This window comes from Scophthalmus maximus, chromosome 21 (assembly GCF_022379125.1).
Source record: "Scophthalmus maximus strain ysfricsl-2021 chromosome 21, ASM2237912v1, whole genome shotgun sequence".
In the NCBI taxonomy this organism is placed as follows: Eukaryota; Metazoa; Chordata; class Actinopteri; order Pleuronectiformes; family Scophthalmidae; genus Scophthalmus; species Scophthalmus maximus.
In genome coordinates this window covers 626,463-649,660 of record NC_061535.1, presented here as the reverse complement: position 1 = coordinate 649,660, position 23,198 = coordinate 626,463, and the positions used below count along the sequence as shown (strand labels likewise).

General features: G+C 39.9%; 1 protein-coding gene across 1 annotated transcript in view; it reads right to left on the bottom strand.

Moving 5' to 3' along the window:
• The window catches only part of ptprn2 (protein tyrosine phosphatase receptor type N2), a 112,926-nt gene that overhangs the window by 33,595 nt on the left and 56,133 nt on the right, over nt 1-23,198 (bottom strand). The window contains exon 11 of the mRNA XM_035619352.2: nt 10,536-10,600. Within this exon, the coding sequence (XP_035475245.2) occupies nt 10,536-10,600 (65 nt within the window). The remainder of the gene's footprint in view (nt 1-10,535; nt 10,601-23,198) is intronic.

The window sequence follows — 23,198 nt, the reverse complement described above, 5'->3', positions numbered from 1 at the left end:
CTGTAGACAGATCGATCAGTGGCAGTTCCTGCTATGACTCGAAGAAGAAAATGATCCCTCACCAGCTTCTCACCCATCAATACTGCAAAGTGTGATCAGCGCAGCAAAGCCACCAGCACTGCTGTAGGCTGCTGAATCCACTGTTTTTACTTGGTGGACGGGTGCTTCTTCCCATGGCAATCAGTGTGCTACCAATGTGTTGCAAAGAGCTATTAATATACAGTAAATACAGTACACTGAAAATAACACACCCTTAAAGTGATACCCATTTTATTACAGACTCGAGGGCTCAACTTGTAGAAGAGCCTCCAAAATTATGAATGTGTTGTGACCAATGAAGTGGTGTCTGGTCCCTGCATAGCTGTACCTTTAGTTGAGACTGAATTAAAATGATTATGCAATATGAGAAGGTATGCATCTGCAGCCTTTTATGTTGTGTCTACTAAGATACATCTGTGACTATATACCTATACATAAATATATTTGCTCCAGATGAACGTGCTACTTGTGTTCTCACTAAAGTCAGTAGCATACTTCTGTATGCTAAACCGTTGAACTGCTGGTGAATATGGTGTTTAGTGCTAGTTCACTCAATGAGACCCAAATCCTTTTGGTTTGTAAGTTGACCATGCCAGGCACATTTCACAATTCATACGGGCAGAACACAAAACACTAACTAAATCGAAAAAAGGAATATCCCAACTTGAAAACCAGTCACCATGCTATTTGTCAGCCAAAGTGGAGAAAGTATTGATGGGTACAGTAGTGATTGAGTTTGGCTACTCAGCCAATGCCCATTGCGTTAATCAACACTTTTTATGGTCACGTTTTTGCAGGAATATACAGGTACCCTCACATAATTTGTATTTAAATTGCCCCCATTAGAATGTGTCTCAAGAAATTAGTAGATACTGATCCATATAGTTTAGACAAAATGAAAACAGTCTACATTTCTGATGGCATTGGATTTACTAGATTGGACAACCAACGCAATGTGTCTCCAACTCTACCTTGGTGCTGGTGGACCCGCGGCATATTGAGGCCGCCTGCTTGAGCATACGCCCGAATGATCCGCCACAGCTTGTATAAGTGAAGATATAGATGTAGAACCACAGGAGGCAGTGTGTGATAGGCGAAGGGGCGTATCCCTGTAAATGCACACAGCCACAGCCTCATAAATTCTCATCAGTGTCTTCATTAAACATTTTCCGCTGTTATCACCATGACAACGCTGGTCTAGCGTGCGCCCATGGGGAGAGGCGTGTGTGCCTGTGTAACCCTGGGGGTTACTGGGGGGGTAACTTGGCTCGGACACCAACACCCCACACTGTACCTCTCCTCCAGACTCAGTCTAAAGGGACGGGGGAGATTTTGGAGTGGCAGGCGGCCAGGAACACTAGATCACTCACTTGACAGGCACTGGCTGTGTCTGGACTGGAGGCAAGCGCTCTGATTTCTCCCTTTAATTACTGCTAATCGGAGGCGCCGCAGCCCCTGCTAATGAAGCCACACCAATCAGCCGGGGGAGAGTCAGGGGCCTGCACTGCAAAACAATCCTCTGCATGAACAGAGCTGACACTCTGCCTGCCCAGCGCCACAACCTTCATGCATGTCTCACTGTCTGTCTGTCTCACAGCTCCAGCATTTTTTTAAGAGTAGTCTGCCCCCGAGCCAAACCAAGCAGTGCTGCTCGTCAAAAGAAACCTCTTTGAATCTCTAATGAGACTGCTGCCACAGCTGTAGTGCAGTATCAGCCGCCGGTTTGCCACTCACATCTCCTGTTGCTTCACACCACAACCTCTGAAAAAACAATACAGTTGTATGTATTGCTGATCAGAAATTCTGAAGGAAGAATGAATTATGATTTATGTCAAGATTTCAATGGCTCTGTAACATAATAATACTTTGACAGCTCATTTTTGTAAATGCATATAATCAATCTAGCCTATTTTCACCCACAAACATAATTATGCTGTATGGCTTTTTGAGAAGCTGTGATGATGTCTTTTTTTCCTCCTTCTTCAAAGTGAATAATGTAATGAACAGTGACTGACATTTGACTGCATGTGCTTATGGACCTGGCTTGCAAAGATCCTTTTACCTTTTGTTGTTTCCAACAATGAAATGTTATTTCTTATATTAGTCTTGATGTTGATGAGACTGTCACTGAAGAATAATGGTACTTCAATTGCAGTATTTAGCTCAGAATGATATCGTCCATGTTCTAGGTAAAATTCATAAATGGTTTGGATGAAACTGTGAAAGGAATATCAAAGTTATATACAGTATTGTTTCTGTGTATACTCATGAACTGTATATATGTAATTGTGCTGTATTTTTCATCTGGGCTTTATGTCTATCTGATTCTGGCTTGGTTTACTTGTAGAAGCTTCTGTTTATGAGCATATAATCCTATTTTTTATGCAGGTATCCAGCTACACCATGCTGGATATTAGATGCATCCGTGCATTAGCTGCCAACACCAAAACATGACAACCATGCTTGTGAATGTAAATAGGTATGTTGGCAGCCATTTACACATGTACATGGCTTTGATACGTAAAGCGAAATTCCCATCACCCCTTTTTTTCACATGTCGGCTGTTTGCAATGATTGCATCATATACTAGGTTGAAAGATATCATATAACAGCAAACACATATATCTTCAGTTCATGGCTAAAGGGCCTAATTAGTTTCAGTTATTGATGCTGTCACAGTAATGTTTATTAGACAAAATGAAATAACTGATACAGATCAGAGTAAAGGAAAAATCATAGTCCATACATCTGCAAGTGTCCTCAATAGTGGTGATTTAAGTTCATATTGTAACTGTCCTGAAAAAAATCATATATCTACAAACCTGGGGTTAAAACATATCTACAAAAAAAAGGCTGTTTTTCTTTACTTATGAGGAGATTACTTTTTCAAGATACAAGGTTATCACAGTTTTAAAATAATATATAAATAAGTATCTGTAAAAAGTATATAATATATTTGAATATAATTTATTTTCTTCCATAATTGTTAACGCCTATTTGCAGCTGTCTCTGCTGAAATCTTGTTGCATGTTGCTTTAACAGGTATAATATAGAGAATATTTGTCACTTAAATATCAAATGACAAGTTTATTTATTTTAAAGCAATGAACACAACCAGGTGATAAAAAGCCACTTTGCAGCAGAATGGTCTGGTTTCACTATGCCTTATCACCACAGACAGAGGGTAATCGTGCACCCTCTCAAGTCAAGGTTATCATATAAAAGACCATAACAGCGCATCAAGCAATTTAGGTGACCTTGCCATGCAGAAACTAACTAGCAGTTACAGCAGGAATCACAATTACAGTCAATTAAAGTCAATAAAAGATGATATGGCAGTTGATTACATTTAATTTACTGAGAGCAAAGTGGTTTCTGTATCCTGTGCCCACTGGGCAATAATTAATCTACTGCTTCAATCAACCACAAACTTGAAATTTGGTACTAAAAAGGCATTTATGACCACTTTATTGATCAACATGAATAATAATGATATAATAATAATAATCATATAATAATATTCTGAAATGTGTATTTTTATTGAATGTCTTAACAATAAACATATTCTAATAGTTTAATGGTTCTTTTGTGCGGTGTCACCTCTTAAAGGGGTAATTCAGCACCTAAATCTACCCGGCAGTTCTCTGAACTACACTCAAACAACTCTTACATTTCTTCAAAAATAGTCTTTCTTTTCTGAAAACTAAATTATAAGATACACAAAATAAACTGGTAAAACAAATAGGAGTGGCCTCATTGGGGCAAATAGTTAGCCTGCAGCAAGAGCATTTCCAGCTAATGCTAAGGTGCCAGATGTGCTAGGCAAGAAGCCGCATGATAAATGGCAGAAGGTGAGAGCTCTGAGACCGGGACCGGGAACATGCTGCCCCTGCATCCCGCTGCCAGTCTCTTGGCATGCAGCTTGTCAGGCCAAATGGCAACCACATACCCCTTCAACGTTGACATTTAAAACCTCTGCCATGCTATCCAGCTGTGGACACCGCAGGACTCCCCCTACCCTCAGCCTCCCCCAGGCATCCAGCCCTCAACCCCCGTTACTGCATCTGCCAGACACCAGTCAGACAAATGATAATAAACAGGCAGAGCTTTTGTTCAAACAAGTGTGGCATCATTAACAATGTACTTGCAGGATGTGCACATGGTGGACAGTATTGATCTTCGTTACATTATGCTTTACAAAGTGCACATTACTGGAGTTTTTCAATTGTGGGGATAAAGCAGATGCAGTACGAGTTGCACAATTCTTTGGACTCATAACCCAAGAACCACATAAGATTATAGATTAAATCACAATAAAAGGCATTAGCATTTTAATCCTGCTTTGTTGAATTTGGGGAAAAATTTCACTTCAATAACCAGACAAAAATGTGAGCTGATACTGTTTTATATTTGCCAAACACATTGGTTAATCCTAATCCTGAAAGGCATTTTCTGGTAGTATAAATCTAACCTCTGTAATGCTCTATATTTTTCCTTATCATATACTGTACAGTATTCGGACTAACTAACTTTGATCTGCAATACAAGAACAATGCAGGTTCCTTCTTAACATGCCTTCTACATTGATCATAACTTAGTCTCTACATTAGCCTTAGTCTGAAAGTGGGATATCCAGCCGTCAAGTGCATTTTTTTGTGATATGAGTCAGTTTGAATACATTGAAAGTAAGATGCCAAATAATGTTGGCTTAATTAGCAAGCTAGCCACAACTGATAAAATCTGCCAGCCACAGCTGAGAAGATTATATGGAAATTGGGAAAGAGGATTTTGCCCAACTCTGTCTAAAATCAATTGTTCTAAAAAATATTTTCTTTTAGTTGTAAATTTGGCAAATGTGCCATGAGAGAGAGTTGAACTTGATTGATATAGCAACTGTAAAAAATGGGGGCAGGGTATAGCAATTGTTTGTTTAGATAAGTGTGCAATACTAAAAAATTCAATAGTCACTAAACACTGATATATCTTTAGTTATTTTATAGATTTTGTGTTGCATATATAATTTTAGGATATATATTCTCTGGTGACAATCTATGTACTGTAAACAGTTTAAAAGTAGCACTGAAATCATAAGCTGTCTGACAACAGGTGTTATTAAATTCATTGATCACTATAGGGAATTTACAGCAAGATAGAGGGGAAGAAGCAGGCTGTCCAGTCAGTCCCTATTTCCTTTAAAAATACATAAAGCTGGCCAACTTGAACTGCAAGAATGTATCCAGCAGCTGAGTTTTGTGGCTCTCATATAGGTCTCTCTGTACCCCCAAAATGGCTGAGCTAGAAACTCATTAACTTGAGAAAAATCCTTGTTAACAATTTAAGGAGATTTGAATCACAAAAATGCCGTAAACTCATAAGCTTAGCAAAACAGAAATAAGCCACAGTCTGAACCCAGGACTTTCTGAGCAAATGCACAACCTTGAGGTATTGTGGGAAATTTGAGAAATCACAGACTGGAATTAAGTCATAAAATAGATGTTTGAAAGCAATGAACGTGACTATGGTTTATACCATCAGTTGATTTTTGCTTTAAACTATCCATAAAACCTGTAAAGCATTGGCCTTGAGCTTTTTGGGGTTTTTCAACGACTTACGTTTAAGTACCGTCAACTATACACAGTTACTGTACATTATCTTCAACAAAAGCAGTGGAACACAAAAAAGCAAAGGTAGAAGAGTAAACACCTTACATTTTGACACCCATTAAAAACAGACAAGTCCACCCTTACCCAGGAGAGAGCACACGTCATGATATAGAGAAGCAAATACCAAACTGCATGGCATAATATCAAAGGCATTTCTGCAGTCCAAAGGTCAGGTGATGGTAAAAGGTTGCTGAGGAACAGAGCTGCTGGATGGTCTTTCATCTGTGGGAGGCAGCTGGAGTCTCCAAAGAGGCAGTGTTACTCAGGGCTGCAGGCACAGTGGGGCTGCTCCAATATGACATTTCGCATCCAGATCTGCCACAGTAATGGCATTTTAGCCACTTTCAAAACCAGACCGGCCTTCTTGCACTTCTGAAATTTTAATGGCCGTCCGTTTTATTATTGTTTGGATTCATTACAGAGTCGGAAGCAGACTGGATAGGTTGTAAATGTGGAAAGGTAATTGAGAGCCAATATGGAATTGACAGGCTGATACACATGTACGCACTATACAACAGAAGAATGGTTAGTTAGAACATATACCTTGAGATGCAACTAAGCCAGTTTCATTTCCTCTGAGGAATTAGGCTAAAATTGAAAATGACATATCCCAAAATTAACATAAAACTGTATATTTCTCATCTTGTGACTTGTGAAAAACAGCTTACAAAAACAACAACAAGAGGAAAGCATATAAACATGCTGGTACAATATCAATTTATACAGCTCTTATCACAGTTATTTATATATTTCAGCTTGAGTTTCTCTTCTCTCTGGAGGAAATGGTCAGTATAGCTTTCCTTTGAAGTCCTTTCTGAAATTATTTGTCCCATTTGCTCGAAGCAATTGCATTTCCTGATGGTTGCATTTGGTATTTGTTGTTATGTCGTATGTGCTACATTATTCAGGCTTTGTTGATTGAAGGGAAGCAAAATGCACTGATGCAGCCTGGTAACGTTGCACAGGATATCACAAAAATATGGAAATAAGTATGTGAAAAAAGGTTCCACCATCATCCCTGCGACTGAACCAGAAATTACTGGCTCCCCTTGAGTACATTATCATGTGAAAATGTAGTTTTTGTATCTTGAGTTTCCATTGCATTTGAGCTTGACATAAAAATTAATAATAAGGAAAAAATAACTGCCACAATAAGTTAATCCCTAGAAACATGCCACCAGCATATACTCAACCGTATATTGTTAAATGCAGTATATTATACAATAATGGTCAAAACCTGATGCACTATCGTATGGTTTCAGAGAAGCTTGTCATAAGATTTTCAAAAAGATGTGCCCTTGCATTAATTATGGTACAGGATATTGGAAAGAAAGCCTTCAAATCCATTGTGAGAGGTCATCATTTCATGTGACCTTTCTCTGAGATGAGTTTTGCCTCTGTGCCTCTATTCTTAGTCCTTTGATTAGAAATATAATGTGAGCTTTTGACCATCATAAGACAGTGGCATTCTCCTACAATTCCTCGAAATTGACCGATGACAGGATTACATACGAGTGTTGATTTCACCTCCACCTGCTTCCTTTACGTTGCAACAGCAGATATCAAATGAGAAAACCAGTGACTTGGGTTCACATAAGCAGTCAGGCACAATGCACAAAAACTACCTTTAAATACCAATTACAATAGGTGTTACGGATAGAAACTGCAGCTACACAAATATTACCATAAAAAAATACACACATGCACAGTGAAGAGACTCCCGGCCTGCCATATATGACTTGCATTTAGTGGTTGAATAATCATTTGACATGCAGCTCAGGGAATTCTATGCTTAATGAGTGCCTTTTCACACAAGCAGTTTGCCAGAGTTATCTCGAACATAAGACTGCTGTCAAAATGTCACAGAATCTTGATTTAACTACCAACTTAATCACATGGGGACCATCTCATACAGTACATCAAGGCCTAATCTGGAGCTGCATCCTTCCTACATTTAATTAAAAATTAAATGCAGGAAGGATGTAATTTCTAATGAAGCAGGTGTATAAGAATATTTTATTCTGCAAATGTTAATTTAAAAGATGTTGACACGGAGCATGTGATACAAAGGAGACAATATCTTCCCAACAACTGTCTGAGTCTAGTTTTGCTATCTCAAATCTGAGAGCTGTCTTATACTCTGTAGAATAAAGTTTCTGCGCACTCTTCTTAAAGTAAATCTTGGATAGCAGAACAAGCCGTCAGTTATTAAGACCTTGATTCAGGAAGTATTGGCACAGAGAAGTTTGACCTCGTTAAATAATTTTAGAGATTTTTTTTTAGTATACAATGAGCTATTATTTCCAACATTAAATTTGTTATACTTCTATCTTTTGGCCTTACAGTAAGGACTTTCAGAGGAAAGGATATTCTTTCTTTTCCTAATCATAATGGTTTCCAAAAAATATAAGACCCTTTCAAAATACATCTTTCCGAGCATCCCTTCCTTATCATTTCCTTGCTTCTCCTTTTTTCACTCCCTACTGGTTCCAGCCATGCTGTGTGTATGGCTGCCAGCGATAGCAACCCTTTTGCCTAGTGCCTGGTTGATGTCTCCAGCTTGGGGTTGGGTGACTCACGAACCCCTTCCTGCCCGAAAGAGAATACAAGGACGCAGGGGGCAGCTGTGGCAAGAGATGCACAGTTGCAGAGCATTGTGCCTTTTAGACGAGGACCCAACGTGTGGTATGATTTGCCAGGGGTTCTTTACCACACTTAGGAGTGACTATGTGACTGATAATAGCGTGGATACCTGTATTTATGGCTTTAATGCAACAAGAATACAGAAAGTGTAACCCGTTAGTGCTAAAGCTGCAAAAGGCCATGTCAACCATGAATTTCTGTCCACTTCATTTCTTTTCCTTCTCGCAGTTTCTCATACACAGGTCTCATGGACTGTGGTGAGAGGACCTCCATTTGCCATCCACAAGAGTACAGCTCTTATATTACCTAAGACATATATTACCTATAAAAACAAAGTAGTCATTTTTCTGTAGTTTTTTTCTCTTTAGGAAGCCGACATGCCTGCGATCTATAATGGAGTAGATATTGCTCGGCCTATTGATTGATGTCTCCTTCCCCCCACTTTGACATTTACTTATCCTCATCTGCATCTACTGCTATTGATGTTCGCTCTATCTGGACATCTTTCTAAGCTGTTTTGTCATTTGTCACCTCTTCAGTAAAAAGAAAGGAGGGGCAGTTGCCAGTGATAAGACTTAATTATACCAACCACAGCAATGGTTTTAGACAAGCTCAGAGAAAGAACACTGTCTGTAGAAGGCATATTCCTGAGTTTTGATTAATTTCTTACCACTTATGGATCGACCGAGCAATTTCACCTGGCGTATTTCTATTTCTGCCACAAATGAGAAGGATAAAGAGGATCCTTTCTGCAACCTCTAGTATGTATTCAATCACAACGGTGGTCAATTTACTGCAATTTACTGAAAGTGTGCTTTTGGTTCAACACTTTTTAAACTAATGTATTTGAAGAGCCCCCTCCACAGGCTCTCCAGTCAAAAGCTACTATTTTCCACAACTTACCCTCAAATCCTCACTTCTTGGATACAAACTGGTGAGATCAACACATCCACATTAATGCTGTAGCTAAAACACCCTCTGAGCGAGTTTTCTCTGCCAACTCTTTATTTGTAGTACTGAAAATGTTGCGCTTCCTTAACATGCATTTCTACAAACACAGTTTGGCGTAGATTTTCTCCCCATGAGGTAGAAGTTAGGTTCTTCCTTTCCTCCCTCCTTCTTTCCATCCATCCCTCCCTCACCCTTGCTCCCCTGGAGAGGCTATTATTGCAGCTAATTATCATAGGCCCAAAAAGCCAAACAGCCCTGTACCAGTTGCTGGAATAGTGCAGATATTAGTCTGAGTGAGAATAAAAGAAATAAAAAAAGGTAAGGAGAGACAGACAAAGAACAGGACAAAAGTCACAGTGAAGAAAAATGAAAAGAAAAATGTGAATCAGAGATAATTGATGAATTGATAACATGATAAAGACAGAGTGTGGGATAAGATGAGAGAAAATGTGGTGCTAAAAAAGATATACTGTAAGTGAGAGGCAGATGGGTGAAGAAAGGCAGTGACACCAAAGAGGAGACAGCATAGAAAGGACGGACACAGGAAAATAATCTTGTCTATACAGAGTGTGAAGTTTGTTGCCAATGGCAACTGTCCTGCAATGCACAGGGCACATCCATTTAGGCCCCAGCATGCATTATGATCAGGGCAGCTGAGGGGTCTGAGGCTGCCTGTCTCATTTCCATAGAGAAACTCATTTACTACGCAAGCATGGAAGCCTATGACGCCTCAAAGGGTGCTTGATTAGATCCTTACCTCTGATACATATGAATATTTATCAGTGTTGAATTAATACATCTGGATCATCCTGAGTGCCCTCCATGTTCTCCTCTTATTTTTTTCCAATGGATATGTCACAGGAGCATCAGGGCTCCTCATAAAGTGACAGCACTCAAGATAATCCAGTTGTTGTTGCTCTGAGGCGATGATCAACACTTATTTTAAGTGTCACGAAATGTATCAGTTTTTTGTTTTGTTGTATTTCATTTGCCATTGAGACAACAGCTCTGAAAGACGTGAAGGAAACGAATACGGCGAATGGTAATCAAAGAAAACTTAAAAGGACATGTTTGGAATTCGGTGCTATTAAAGATTAGTGTTTGGCTACCCAACTGAAGACACAGGTACGATATGGATGCCAGGACAGGTAATTCCTGTCCCAATAGCCTTAGCAGAGGACTCACACATCACAAGCACACCAACTCTCGCAACAGATATTTTGGGTGAGAATAACTTACATCACTAACGCCAGCCTCCACTATCTTCATGCCTGTCTCCTTCTCCAGCGTCTGCTTCTGTTGCACTGCACAGGGAGACAAAGGCAGAGGAGGTGTTGAGTATGAGCAGCAGATGACAAAGTAGCAGATTTTTCAGTTCCTGAGGCAGAACAAGCGTCAGTGAAACTGAGAATAATGCAATGGGTCTAACAGCATGTCAGATGTCAAACTAGTCATAGAAAACACACACACATACACACACACACACTTCAAAATCTTAATCAAAGTACAGTCAAGAGAGCAGTTTTGCAGCTGACAGCAGTCTGTGGTGGCAATCACGGGTAAGAGTCTGTTGCCATGCTAGTGGCTCTGTGAGTCTGTACTTAAACACAACAGGGCTTTGAGCTTGATACAACCTCGTTGTACATGATGAGGTTGTATCATGGTTTCATGAAACATCTAACAGTAACTGTGTTTACATTATTTCATTCACTCACATTGCTATATTTACGCTATGGCAGAGAGCAGAGGGGGTGGTGGGCAGAGGGTTTACAATGGAAAGGATTTTGCTACAATAGTGTTACTTAAAATGCGAAGATCACTCATCCTTCTTACAACTTCTGTTGTAATACCAACATGACATTACATTTTTGAGGAGATGCACATCAGCCTAATTTAGTGGCAACCACAGACTGTATATAAACATGGACATAAACTCCACATCCAGAAAGCGGAGCCAATGCCAAAGTTCCTGAAAGTTGTATTCTCTTGAATGACCAGCAGAGGGCGACTCCACTGGTTGCAAAAAGACGTCCCTTTCCATTGGCGACCATGGAGTAAAAAACTCCCTTTTTACAGCAAGAAACTGCGACCTGAACCAGACTTGTGGGCCGCCATCTGCCTCCACCGGTTGGGGTGAGAGGAGAGGTGGGTGGAAAGAGGTTTGACGTCAATAACAAATGGGTGACGCTTCTGAAGGTATACAGATGTATAAAAGAAGCTTTAGTAGGTGTTATGTTTACCAATAATTAATACTAAACAAAAAGCACAGCTAGATTTGATGGGAATGTCTTTTTGCAGGTATTTGGTCAAAAACCAAACTATGGGACAAATTGAAATGGTGACCTGATGATGGTGTGAGATGTTGGGGGATCACCAGAGAAATTAATATACATTCCTAGAGGTAAATGAATGGGGTTTTTTTTTAAATTTCATAGCAATCAATCAAATAGATGGTGGCATTAGAGTAAAAGTCATCCTCTGGAAAAATGACTCTCTGGTCAAAATATACAAACAGCTCCTTTGCCTAAATATAGAATGCAAAAAAGGTTAACTAATGAAATTGTACTGTTATCACCACAAACATTAAGCAAGACCTATTGAATATTACAAGAGAGCAGATGAAGTGCTTGTAGATTCACTGCACACAATAACTTGAGCTACTGCCTTTGTTCTTGCAGTAATTAATACACCACCTGAGTTTGAACCTCAGATCTATTGATCTAATCAAATATGGCATGCTATTTCCAAAGCATTGTTCATGAATATATTCTCATGCAAATCAAACCAAAGTGAGGCAACGTTAAATATCCATCATTCACATCACACATTTTGCCGACTTTTTCCCCCTCCTGTGCTTAACACCCCTTCCTCACTTTGATGGAAACATTTATTCTGCAAAACAAAATCAAAGGGGCCTTAATAGATTCTGCCAAATTATAGAAAGAAAGGAACAAAAATTGAGCATAATTTTAATTGAGTTTGTTAGCATGTGAATGTGATTGGTAATGGAGGGAAAGAAAAAAAAGTGAGAGTTAAAGAGAGAGAGGGAAAAAGAGCAGGTCCTTTAATTCCTATTTCCCCAGATGAAGGCTATGCAAATGACCCTGAAGAGCTGAACCCCACCTCACACTCCAAATCTCGGTAAGGGCCTGTTTAATTAGTATTTTAATCTAGCCCAATGATTCCACTCAGTCCACAATGTATGCGGCATTCCATCTAACTAAGCACGCTACTTTTAGGGTAATCATCCATCTCCCTTCCTCTTCCTCTGTCGCCTTTCCTCTTTCTGGTTATTAAAGATTCTGCAAACACTGATCATCCTATCATCTCATCAACATGGTAGCAAGGGGGACATCTTATATTTTAGGTGTCAGCCAGGGGTTTCTGAAGAATGGTTAAAAGGAGGATAAAGGAGGCGGCGAGAGAGCTGAAAAGGTCAAATATACATTCAAAGTCTCTGAATTAGAGCGCCATAAAAAAAGTTGAAACTCTTCTGCCATTAGTGAGAAGAATGAAGTCTTCAACTGGCATGCCTCCAAGAATAAACTCATTTTCATTTCATGTTGCCACCCCTGTTTTTAGTCACAGACATATTGCTGCTCCATAGATAGCAACAGTACCTGCTCGGCCCTGGTGCTGTTTAGGAGAGGGCTAATGAGTGAGGTAATTGGGCCCAGCTGGGTGAGGGCGTAGGTGGTTGGGGGATGCAAAGCTGCTAAAAGGTCACGCAACATTTTGGTCCTAATGAGGACCCCTCTGGGGTTGCAACACATCATGAGTCAAACTGCGAAAGATTAGCCTGGAATCCACACACATACACATCACAGCAGCTGCAGCTCCAGGTTTGACTGACAAGCTCACATTAACCATCATAAAGTGAAACCAAAGCAGCCTGAAGGTCAGTATTTACTTGCGAATCAAAGCCGAGGACTCTCCAATCAACGTGATGGAGAGGACAGACCCACAACAGCCACTTTAAATGTAAATACAACGTACTTGCCAAGCTCATTAGCTGGCAACTGGATGGATCTAGGTTGCAGTGAAAATCCAGCCAATGGATTGCTTGTTCTGTCTCTGACTGTACAGATAACAGCCTGCAGCATCTTTTTCTGGTCACCCCTTATATTAACTTCCCACTGGAGCTCACTCTCTTTCTCCTTTTTCTCACAGACACACCGATTTTGTAAGCTTCAAATTAGCCACCAAATACTCCTGACAGACTATGGAAAAGTGATGTCAGGTCTCATTTCAGAGAAGCTCCTGCAGCCATTTTAATGGGCATTGTCTGAGTCTATCTAGTCTGATCTCTAATACCCAGATCTGATCCCTGCTGTTCATTTGATCTTTGCGGTTTCCGAGTCATATTAAGCCAAATCCTCTGATGTTCAGAAGGAGTAAAAAAAAAGAAGCAAAAAGTACAGCAAAAAGGCTTTTTAAAAATGTTTTCAAATGTGATCCATTTTGATGTGCTATCTATTGGAATTCCATATGTGTGCAGCTGTTTTATTGATGAACATAAACATTTTCCATTTGGGACTTTTTAGTACAAAATTAATGTGGATCACTAGTATTTTGGCAATAAATATCTGATGGTGGACAACAATTACACTTGTGTACAATATACGTGTAATAATAATAACACCTGATACATCTTTATAAAAAACAAACTATGAAATAATCATTATTGATTCATAAAGACCGGTCGATCATTTTTGAATCTTAGGGACAAGTACAAGGAGTAACTGCAGTAAAACTTCTCAACAAGGTAACCAACGTGACTGTGCATGTTAAAACAATCTGAATTTGTTTGGCTGCTCTGTATAAAGTTCCTAACTGCAAAGTAGTGAGTGTTTGCTGTATCATTGAACTGCACATGATGTTACCACCAGAATCTCCAAATCAACGAGGAATGAAATCTGAAAGAATTAAAACTTTAAATTAGATATTTAAAGTAGGTCTGTTTACATGCAACACAGCTCTGCATATATGACATTTTTTATAGCAACATAAAATTTCTGCCTCCAGCTCTAAATTATTTCCGCTGGACCACTAACAAAAGGACAATTTACATAAAAAAAACTAAAGATATAATTTGATTAAAATGTTGCTATTCTCCAGCATATGCTACAAACTGAAGCAATTGCGAACTACTCATCATAGATTCTAATAGCAGCTCAGAAATGATTATCATAAAGTCATCAGAGCTTAAAGTCATGAATATATACAGTATATTCGTTTTTCTGATATTGGACAGGGTTGTTATTGTTAAAAGCAATATAAATTCAGTGTCGGGAGACAAATCACCCACTGTAGGCTGTAAGTATTTTGTATTTCAACACGGCACAGCAGCCACTGCAATCACGTGCTTGTAATCATTCCTCTTTGGCCTAACGGGGGTATATATTTGACAAAATACATATTTCACCACCCTCTGATTGATCTGTTAATATTGAATAACATCCACATCCATTCCATCTAACTCCCCCCTCCCTCCCCTGCTCCTAAAGTCGTCTATTTACCACTTCCATCTCACCATCCGTCACTCCCAACAAACAAAATGAAAGTATTTATTGCAGAGGAGGGCTGATGCTCATGCCTCTCCACAGCCTTTAGCCTTATCAGCTGGCAATCGCCCCAATATTAAAGCTGCCATTCCGCCCATCACTTTCCCCTTTCACATATGATGGCTGTCTCTACTTATCAGAGTGGAGGGAGGAGGGGGGGGTGACAAAGGGGGAGGGGGAAGAAAAGAAAGGGAGATGCACCTGATCCCTCTGACAGATAAGATGAACAGCAACCAGCCTTTTTCAGTCAAAATCCTAGTCGGGAAATAAAAACAATAATATTCCTTCATAGCTCTGTGTATAAAGAACCAAAGAGCTGATATCCGAGCAGCATTCATTTTACATATAATATATAATTCGCATATGGCCCTTTTACACCTGACTCCTGCACACTGATGCTTATCAAAAATGTGAATGTTCACAGATATTGTTGTTGCTTTAATAAGAATTATTTCTTCTTTTGTCTTCTTTTCCTCTTCCAGTACAATTTCTTGGAAAATCATCATAGAAGATATTCTACAAGAGACACAAACACATTTATACAAAATTACTTTCACATGACCACTGATTTTTATGGTAGAGATAAACATCCCATAAACAGCTTATTGGACGATGCACACACGCACACACTCACACACTCACAAACTCACACAATTTTCCCCCAGACAATCTCTGGGGAGAAACTCTCTTCTCTGTCTCTTCTTGTTCATGCGTATCAATTGGTATTCTTCTTGTATCAATTGTTTTTCTGCTCCTTGAGTTTTATAAATCAACACACCAAATCAAAGGACCTGCACCTCTGACAAAAGCTAGAAATGAAGCAGAGGGACAAGGTGGAGGAGAACCGGAAGAAAATAAAAAAATTAACTTCTGCTACTGCAACCAGCCATTGTTTTTTGGGGGGGATAAATTAAATAGATTTATTGATTTGACTGACTGTTCAATGTATGAATTGTTAAGTAATAAAAAAGACCCGAAGCCTATGACTATGGCTGTATTTCCAATAACTCTTCCACACTGGTTGCTCATAATAATGTTTATCTGGAAATCGTATATGATTAGACACAATATAACATAGCACATGGTTTAATAAAATAGTATATTTCAATTTATTGCCTAAAAGGAAAAAAAGTAAACTGAACAGAAACCAAGCCTTCATCTCTGTCCTAGTAAACCCAACTTGACGATTCCCATGACAGCATTACGCTCAAATGTCCAATCAGCAGTGCCAATCACACATCATCCTGTCTGTCACATGTTTCGACCATGCTGTTAGCAGCGGGGGCTCCTGGCTGCCTCAGTGTTTATTCAGCATGATCGATTGCTTCCTGTGGATAAGCCAACAGTGCTCCCCAACAAACCAACTGCTGTTATTCATCCTAAATCAACACACCACAAACCTTTGCCCCTTAACATTTTGCTTAAAAAAGATGTTATGATGCCATGCGAGTTTTCTAGATAGATGGTGTTAAATGACAACACTGTGGAATGAAGGCAGGCGGGTATTCATCTCTTGTAGTGGCTGTAGTCATGCAATCAGCTTGCTCCTTGTGTCTGCTGCAGACCCTGCCTTTGGTATCAAACACCTTACAGGCCACTTCCTCTTTCAAACAAACACATTTATAATTGCATCCCGCCTTATTAGAGGCCCTTTTCAAAGATGGCTGAATAATACACCTGGACAAGTCTCTGCCTCTGCTGCACATGTGCAGATGGAAAAAGTGCAGCAGACGCATACAAACACAACCAAAAACACACACATAATATCTCGTTTCTTTGCCAGCTGATTGATTAATAGATTGTGGCTGCTCTGACACTGTAAAAAGGCATTTTGCATTTGATAGGTGCTGACACAAATTCTTCATGGAACGGGGAAGAAGATCGGGGGAGCAGAAGCAGGTCTGGCAAATGACTTGGAAGGCAGACACCTCCAGATGTGGTAGAAACTCCACCGATGTCACTCTGCATTCTCACGTTTGCATTGTTTACGCTCCCTTTAAGGGATGACAATCTTCAGTTGTGTGACTTAAATCACATCTGACAATCACTATAAAATAAAGTATAGGTCTGTGGATTATAGTGAGTGATGTGTTGAGCAGAGCACATCTAAAACAATCATGTTCTTCAGAAGTCCAGCCTGCTGCAGAGCCACACTGTTGAGTCTTTGGATGACCTTTTCCAATATCACAGGCTGGCACCCTTGCTGTCAGAAAGACATTGCGTAAAAAAAATTAGCTGCAGGCCTCATGAAACTTCAGCAATTGAAAAGTCTTAACACATCCAGAGTCATTCATCATATACAGCAACTGAAATGTACTCAGTGTGTGATCTCTATGAAAACCATGACTCAGAGGCATTTTCTAGGCTAAACTTATATCCAAATTATTTTAAATTGTTGCTCTCTGTAAATGATGCTCTATTTCTTTCCCTGGATATTTGTGCGGTACAAGATGAAAACATCTGGAAGTCTGCCACTGTCTGAAGGGAGCCTATACTGGGGAAATGCTTGTTGAAAGGAGGGATGGCGAAGCTGACGCAGGCACACACACACACACACACACACACACACACACAGACTTCCTCTGCCTCCCCACTGAGGGAACTCTGACAGAGGCAGTCCTACCTGTCACAGTGGCAGCAATTATCCTGCAGGTTCTCTCCATGGACCGTCTCCTGCAGGTCTCCGCATTACTAACCACATCACTGAGCACACACATACCGAGTATGCACACTGACACAGAAGAGGAGCACACTGCACACCTCACAAGTGCACATACTGTACACACACACACACACACACACACACACACACACACACACACACACACACACACACACACACACACACACACACACACGGCTGCACGTGCAGTTGTGCTTTTCATCCGCAATTCATTCCCTGCAAGCGAATGGCTCGAATGAATTGTAATGATGTGTTGGTGCAGACATCCTGCTCAAGCTAAGAGAAACACACATCATTGTGTGGATGTGAGTTCTCATGCATGCATACACACACTTCTGTTATTGATAAATGCATTTTCATACAAAGTTTTGAAGTCTGCAAATACACACACTATAGAAGACATTTAAAAAATAGATAAATACATAAATATGCTCAAGCCCTCTTAAGGTAGACTAGAATGTGTCAGGCAGCATTAGCATGAATCCAGGATGTGAGCTCCAGTGATGGAAGAAATGATAAGTCTTGGACAATGAAAAAAAATAACCTAAGAAGGACAGGGTATTGGATTTGATCTGCTTAATGCTGGTTTACTGGTGGTCGGATCCAGGACCCAATCAAAGTCTCAGAAAGAGGTTGATTGTATGGAGACTGTGAAGGGTCATTTCAGAGAAAGGAAATAACTCAAATGTGACCTCATTAACATAGATTTGTTCCGACTGTCATTAGGAATCACAAACGCCATCACTCAAGTCAGGAATATGATGGAGAGGATGAGAGACAGGGTGGAGTAGGCAGGAATGGGTTGAGGGTTAGGTTGGGCTCTGACAGTCATCAAGTGGATATTTTCTGGATAATTTCTATAGTAAACATGGAGAACATGTACAGATGCAGCATGTTTAAGAAACAAACCCATTGCTCGAATGTGCAAACAGCTTATTATGAGACATAGTTACATTTTATTGTTAAGTGACCTCTAGCAGCTGGAGTAATAATGACAAGGGGCAACTTTTCTGTTTTCATATCTTAACCTCACCAAACCTTGAAAGGGCAGTAAGCGATTCTAAAGCAATAAGGTTCTGTGTGCGGTGGAAAAAATCTGGGTTTTCGGCTCAGCCCCGAAAAAAATAATAATGGTGTGGACCGCACCTCACAACACTGTGTGTAGTTTGTAGACATCACCATCCAGTACCATAAGAGACGAATGAAGCTACGACTACGACTCAGAGGTCTTGCCATTGTGGTTGGTCTCACATACCCAAATCTGTGGGTTTGTGGCCTGGCCAGAGCAGTAAAATAACAACAAAAACAGAGGGAGAGAAACCCTTTCTCCTTTGACCACAGCAATTTCAGGTCATAAAACCAATTAATTTTTTAACGAATGTTGTCCTGTTGTGAGGGACGGGTGATCAGAAAACGCTTGAGTGTTTTGTGTGACATGGACAAACTAAGTTCCAGCTAAGACATGGACAAACTAAGTTCCAGCTTTTTCATATGTAGAAATTTAGAAAAAGTACATTCAGTGTAACAGATAACTATGGGACCTATGAAATAAAGGGTTTCCAACTCTTACATTTACGTAACACACAAATCTGGACAAAATAAAAGAATGCATTTGTGTCTGCATTTATGATGAATATGTAAACTATTCATGTGAATGACAGAGCCTAATGATTTGGCGTACAGAGACAAGAGGTTGAGGCCCAGAACCAAGCCCTGAGGGACCCCGGTAGTGAGGTTGCGGGGTTCAGACACAGATCCTTTCCAAGTAACCCTGTAATTGCGGTCCTTGAGGTAGGATGCAAACAGGAGAGTGCCGAGTCTGAGACTCCCAGTTTTTGGAGGATGGAGAGGAGGATCTGGTGGTTCACTGTATCAAAAGTTGCTGAGAGGTCAAGAAGGATGACAACAGAGAGGAGGGAGGGTGCTCAAGCTGTTTGATGTTCCTCTGTAACGGCTAGGAGGGCTTTTATCTATGAAATGTGATTATTGATTATTTTTTGTGCATCAATTAATCATTTCAGAGAACAGTAACAAATCCAAATCACACAGCCCTACACATTTGGTTTTCCATTAAAAAAGCCACAGTGAAACAGCAAATCATCATTACTGAGAAGCAGGAACCATTGCAGTACAATGGGTTTTTTCGCATAAAATGACATGATAGTTTCTGATTCAGTTTCTGTTAGTCAGCTAGCTGATTATGCTTGATTATTTTTTCATTTTTATTTCAGCAGAGTGCACTGTAAGTGAAAACATTTCACAGTATATGAATCAGAGCAAGATGCAACCATTTTCTCACACAATCCAAAACAACAAACCAAAATGGATCCTAAATCAGACCTGCAATGTGCTGAGCTGCTAATGTTGTCCTCCTGACAGTTTACAGATCGATCAAAATAGCAGTATAAAAATTAACTTGGAAGATGCATTGATTGCAAAGCTTCTGCATTGTCCCTTTTTGCCTCCCCGTTCCATTTAATGCACTGTCTGAGCCTGTAGATTACATTTCCAAGGCTCTTTTATATTTATAGAGGTATATTCAAGATGCCTTCAGCTGGAGGAGGTTAATGTCAAAGCAAACACATTTGCTGTCAGTGGCCTTTGAGTCAATCCCTCCAACCACATCTACAGATGTTAGCGCCGATGACATCCTCCCTCATCCTCCTGAGAGTGGATTAAGTAACCCAGGGCTGCATCCTATCTGCCTGCCTGTCTCCATCTCTGTGACGCATACTGGCTGCTCCTCACATCACAGTGTTAATCTCGCTGTCTCACGCAGGTGTCAAAATGAGAAATACGACATTTCCCTTCAGAGATTTTTATTAGTTCAGATATATCATTTTGATTCAGCATGTTTGATGTGTCACCAGCCTTTTTCTTTTCTTTTACTATTTTGCTTAAGGACAAAATGTGATAATCATTATTATATGTCTAAAGGAGAGCAGCTGTGTATTCAAGTGTATTCAGGATGGGATACGATCCAAAAATCAAAATACACAATTTGAGTGTCTTTGCTATTGTATAAGTTTCTCCACACTGAATCAATCATCATACTGCTTTCTGAGTTTCCCAAACAATTCCTTTTAAAAGTGCGGCAGCATGATGATTAAATCTATACACCAAAGACATGCCAACAAACTTTTGTTAATTTCCTAAATAACTGCACAATCTCTGCATTTATACTAAACTCTCCTGTAACTGGACTCTCAAGTAGTTGGAGAGGGGAACGACAAGAATACATACACCTCCCTGTCTTTTTAAGGACACCTGTTGGGCTGCATGGCTCATCTCCCCCTCATTTAGCCGTCTGTCTGGGCTCCGTGGGGCTGATTACCAGGAAGAGACAATTCCAGTTGCATTGCTTATCAGTCTAATTAGAGCCCCTGGCAGGTGACTTAAAGAAAGATGTGTGTCTCTGGCAGAGCGATTTGTACAGGCATGGTAGCTGTTAAATGACGCAGAGGACAAAAATGTAATAGTAAAAAAAAAAAAGATAGAAGTATATGAATGTATGTCTTGAAAACTATGTTGTCAGATCACTCTTAGGTGTTTTTGAAATGTGGCACATCTTTTCAAGGCCTCTGAGAAACTTGAGGTGCCTTGAGGAGGTTTAATAACGAATTTTGCATCACAAACATTTTCAAAGAAAATTTCAACTGGTGACAACAAGTCACGGGGAAGAGGCGACATCTTGACTAACATCCTCTGGTAAAAAAAATCAACTGTCAAAAACGAGGGCTACAGTTCCATAGAGACCGTTTAAATAGATACAGCAAAGAAAATGGAAGATGAAATGAACGCAGACTTTATCACAGAAAGAAGCAAATACGAAGGGGAAAACAGAGGGAAAAACTGAGAGGCAGGAAGATTTCGAAAAGAGTTGAGCACAGAAGAAGAATCTGCAGGAGGTAAACAAGTTTCCCAGGTAGTGTATCAGTCACCGGTAAAAGGTCACTAGTCTGCTGTTAGCACATCCAGGTGCAAATGTAACACCTCTCACACCTTCCTCGGTTGCCTGCATCTGGCTGCCCACATCTTGGTGGGCAGAGAGACTGCTGTTTGTGCTAGAATAATATGCTGTAATCCCCAGTCTCAGATGTGGCTTTAACACAGGTAATTGGACTTGGAGTGTGAGGAAGCCTGTGGCTAGACACACAAACACACACACACACACACACACACACACACACACACACACACACACACACACACACACACACACACACACACATACATGCGCACACTGATCATTTCAAGAAAGACAGACCACCTTAACTTCATCTGTTCAACAAGTATAGATGCTTTGTTTCTGATTTCATGCTGATTCTCTCCAAGCTTGGATTTCTTCACGTGGATGCCTTTACAGCAATACTGTTTGGATGGTGGTTTCCTTGGTTTAATTGTATTTTTACAGGTTATCTTATGTTGAAAAGGCAATTCAGTTGACAATTCCTGGTGTAAACCAGACAGACTAGACAGAATGTTGATTAAAATGACTCAGACATGATGTGAAGTTGGAAGATTTCTAAGAGATTGTCTAGCACCACCGCATCATCCGTATCAAAACTTTCCATAACATTAACTGGTACAGGGTTAAGTAGAACAGAGAAACAACTACTTTCATTTGGCTAAGCGGCTAATACTAAGCTTTAGACTGAGCCCGCCTACCTAATAACCTTACACAGACACAGAAATAAAAAAATTTAGAAATGTAGAAATACTGAAATAAGAACACAAATAAATGTTTTAAAATGAATGTGGAATGGGCTGGAAACATTGAAGAGTCAGACGGAAATTACATTTTACAACCATTGAGCTAATGTTAGCATAACTAGCTAGTTAGCCACCACTGACTGCATCTGCACAGTTGCAGGCTTCAAATTAGAAACCTACCATTGTTACCTCTCTTAAATCAAGGACACACTGTTTGCAAAATCATTAAGAATTATAAGAAAAAAGGTTTTGTTTTTTATGTTTGTGTATGAATATTTATTATTTTCATAAAATAATCAATAATATCTTTGCAAAGATATGGCTCCAGGTTTTTAGGTGTGCTCAATTTCTTCCAAGAGAAATGGTGATCATTCATATATATTCCTTTCCTTTGTGTCATCCCAAGTCAATCTGAGGTGGATATTGGAGTTGCATTTAAAGAAGGTGTCCTTTAAAGAGAGGTTTGAGATAGGAAGGAGTTTTCACCTCCACAGGGAGCCCTGGGAGACACAGCGCTCCTCTGTAGCAATACAGCCTGATGCATGCAGGCCACTGACCCATGACAGTCAGTCTGTATCGATTTAAGAGGAGGCGGAAGGCACAGAGAAAAAGAGAGAGACAGCGACTGGAGGAAAAAAAGAAAAGGTGTGAGATGGCCAGGGAGCAATATCCCTCTTTAAACGTATCCATAATTCATTGTCTTTTCTTTTTTTCTTCCTTCTATAGTTTCTTTCACTTTCAGAAGAGTGCACGGTACGGAAATGTTCATTGGTAAGAGGGATTAGCGATGACCTATTTTAAAATGCATCCCTCTGGTATACTTGTTTCACACACACACACACATGCACACGTTATCACAGGCACACATAGACTTATTCATTAAGTGAAAGATAGAGATATTTCATTTCATTATTAAACTAGTTTCTCCTCTGAAGCGTTCAT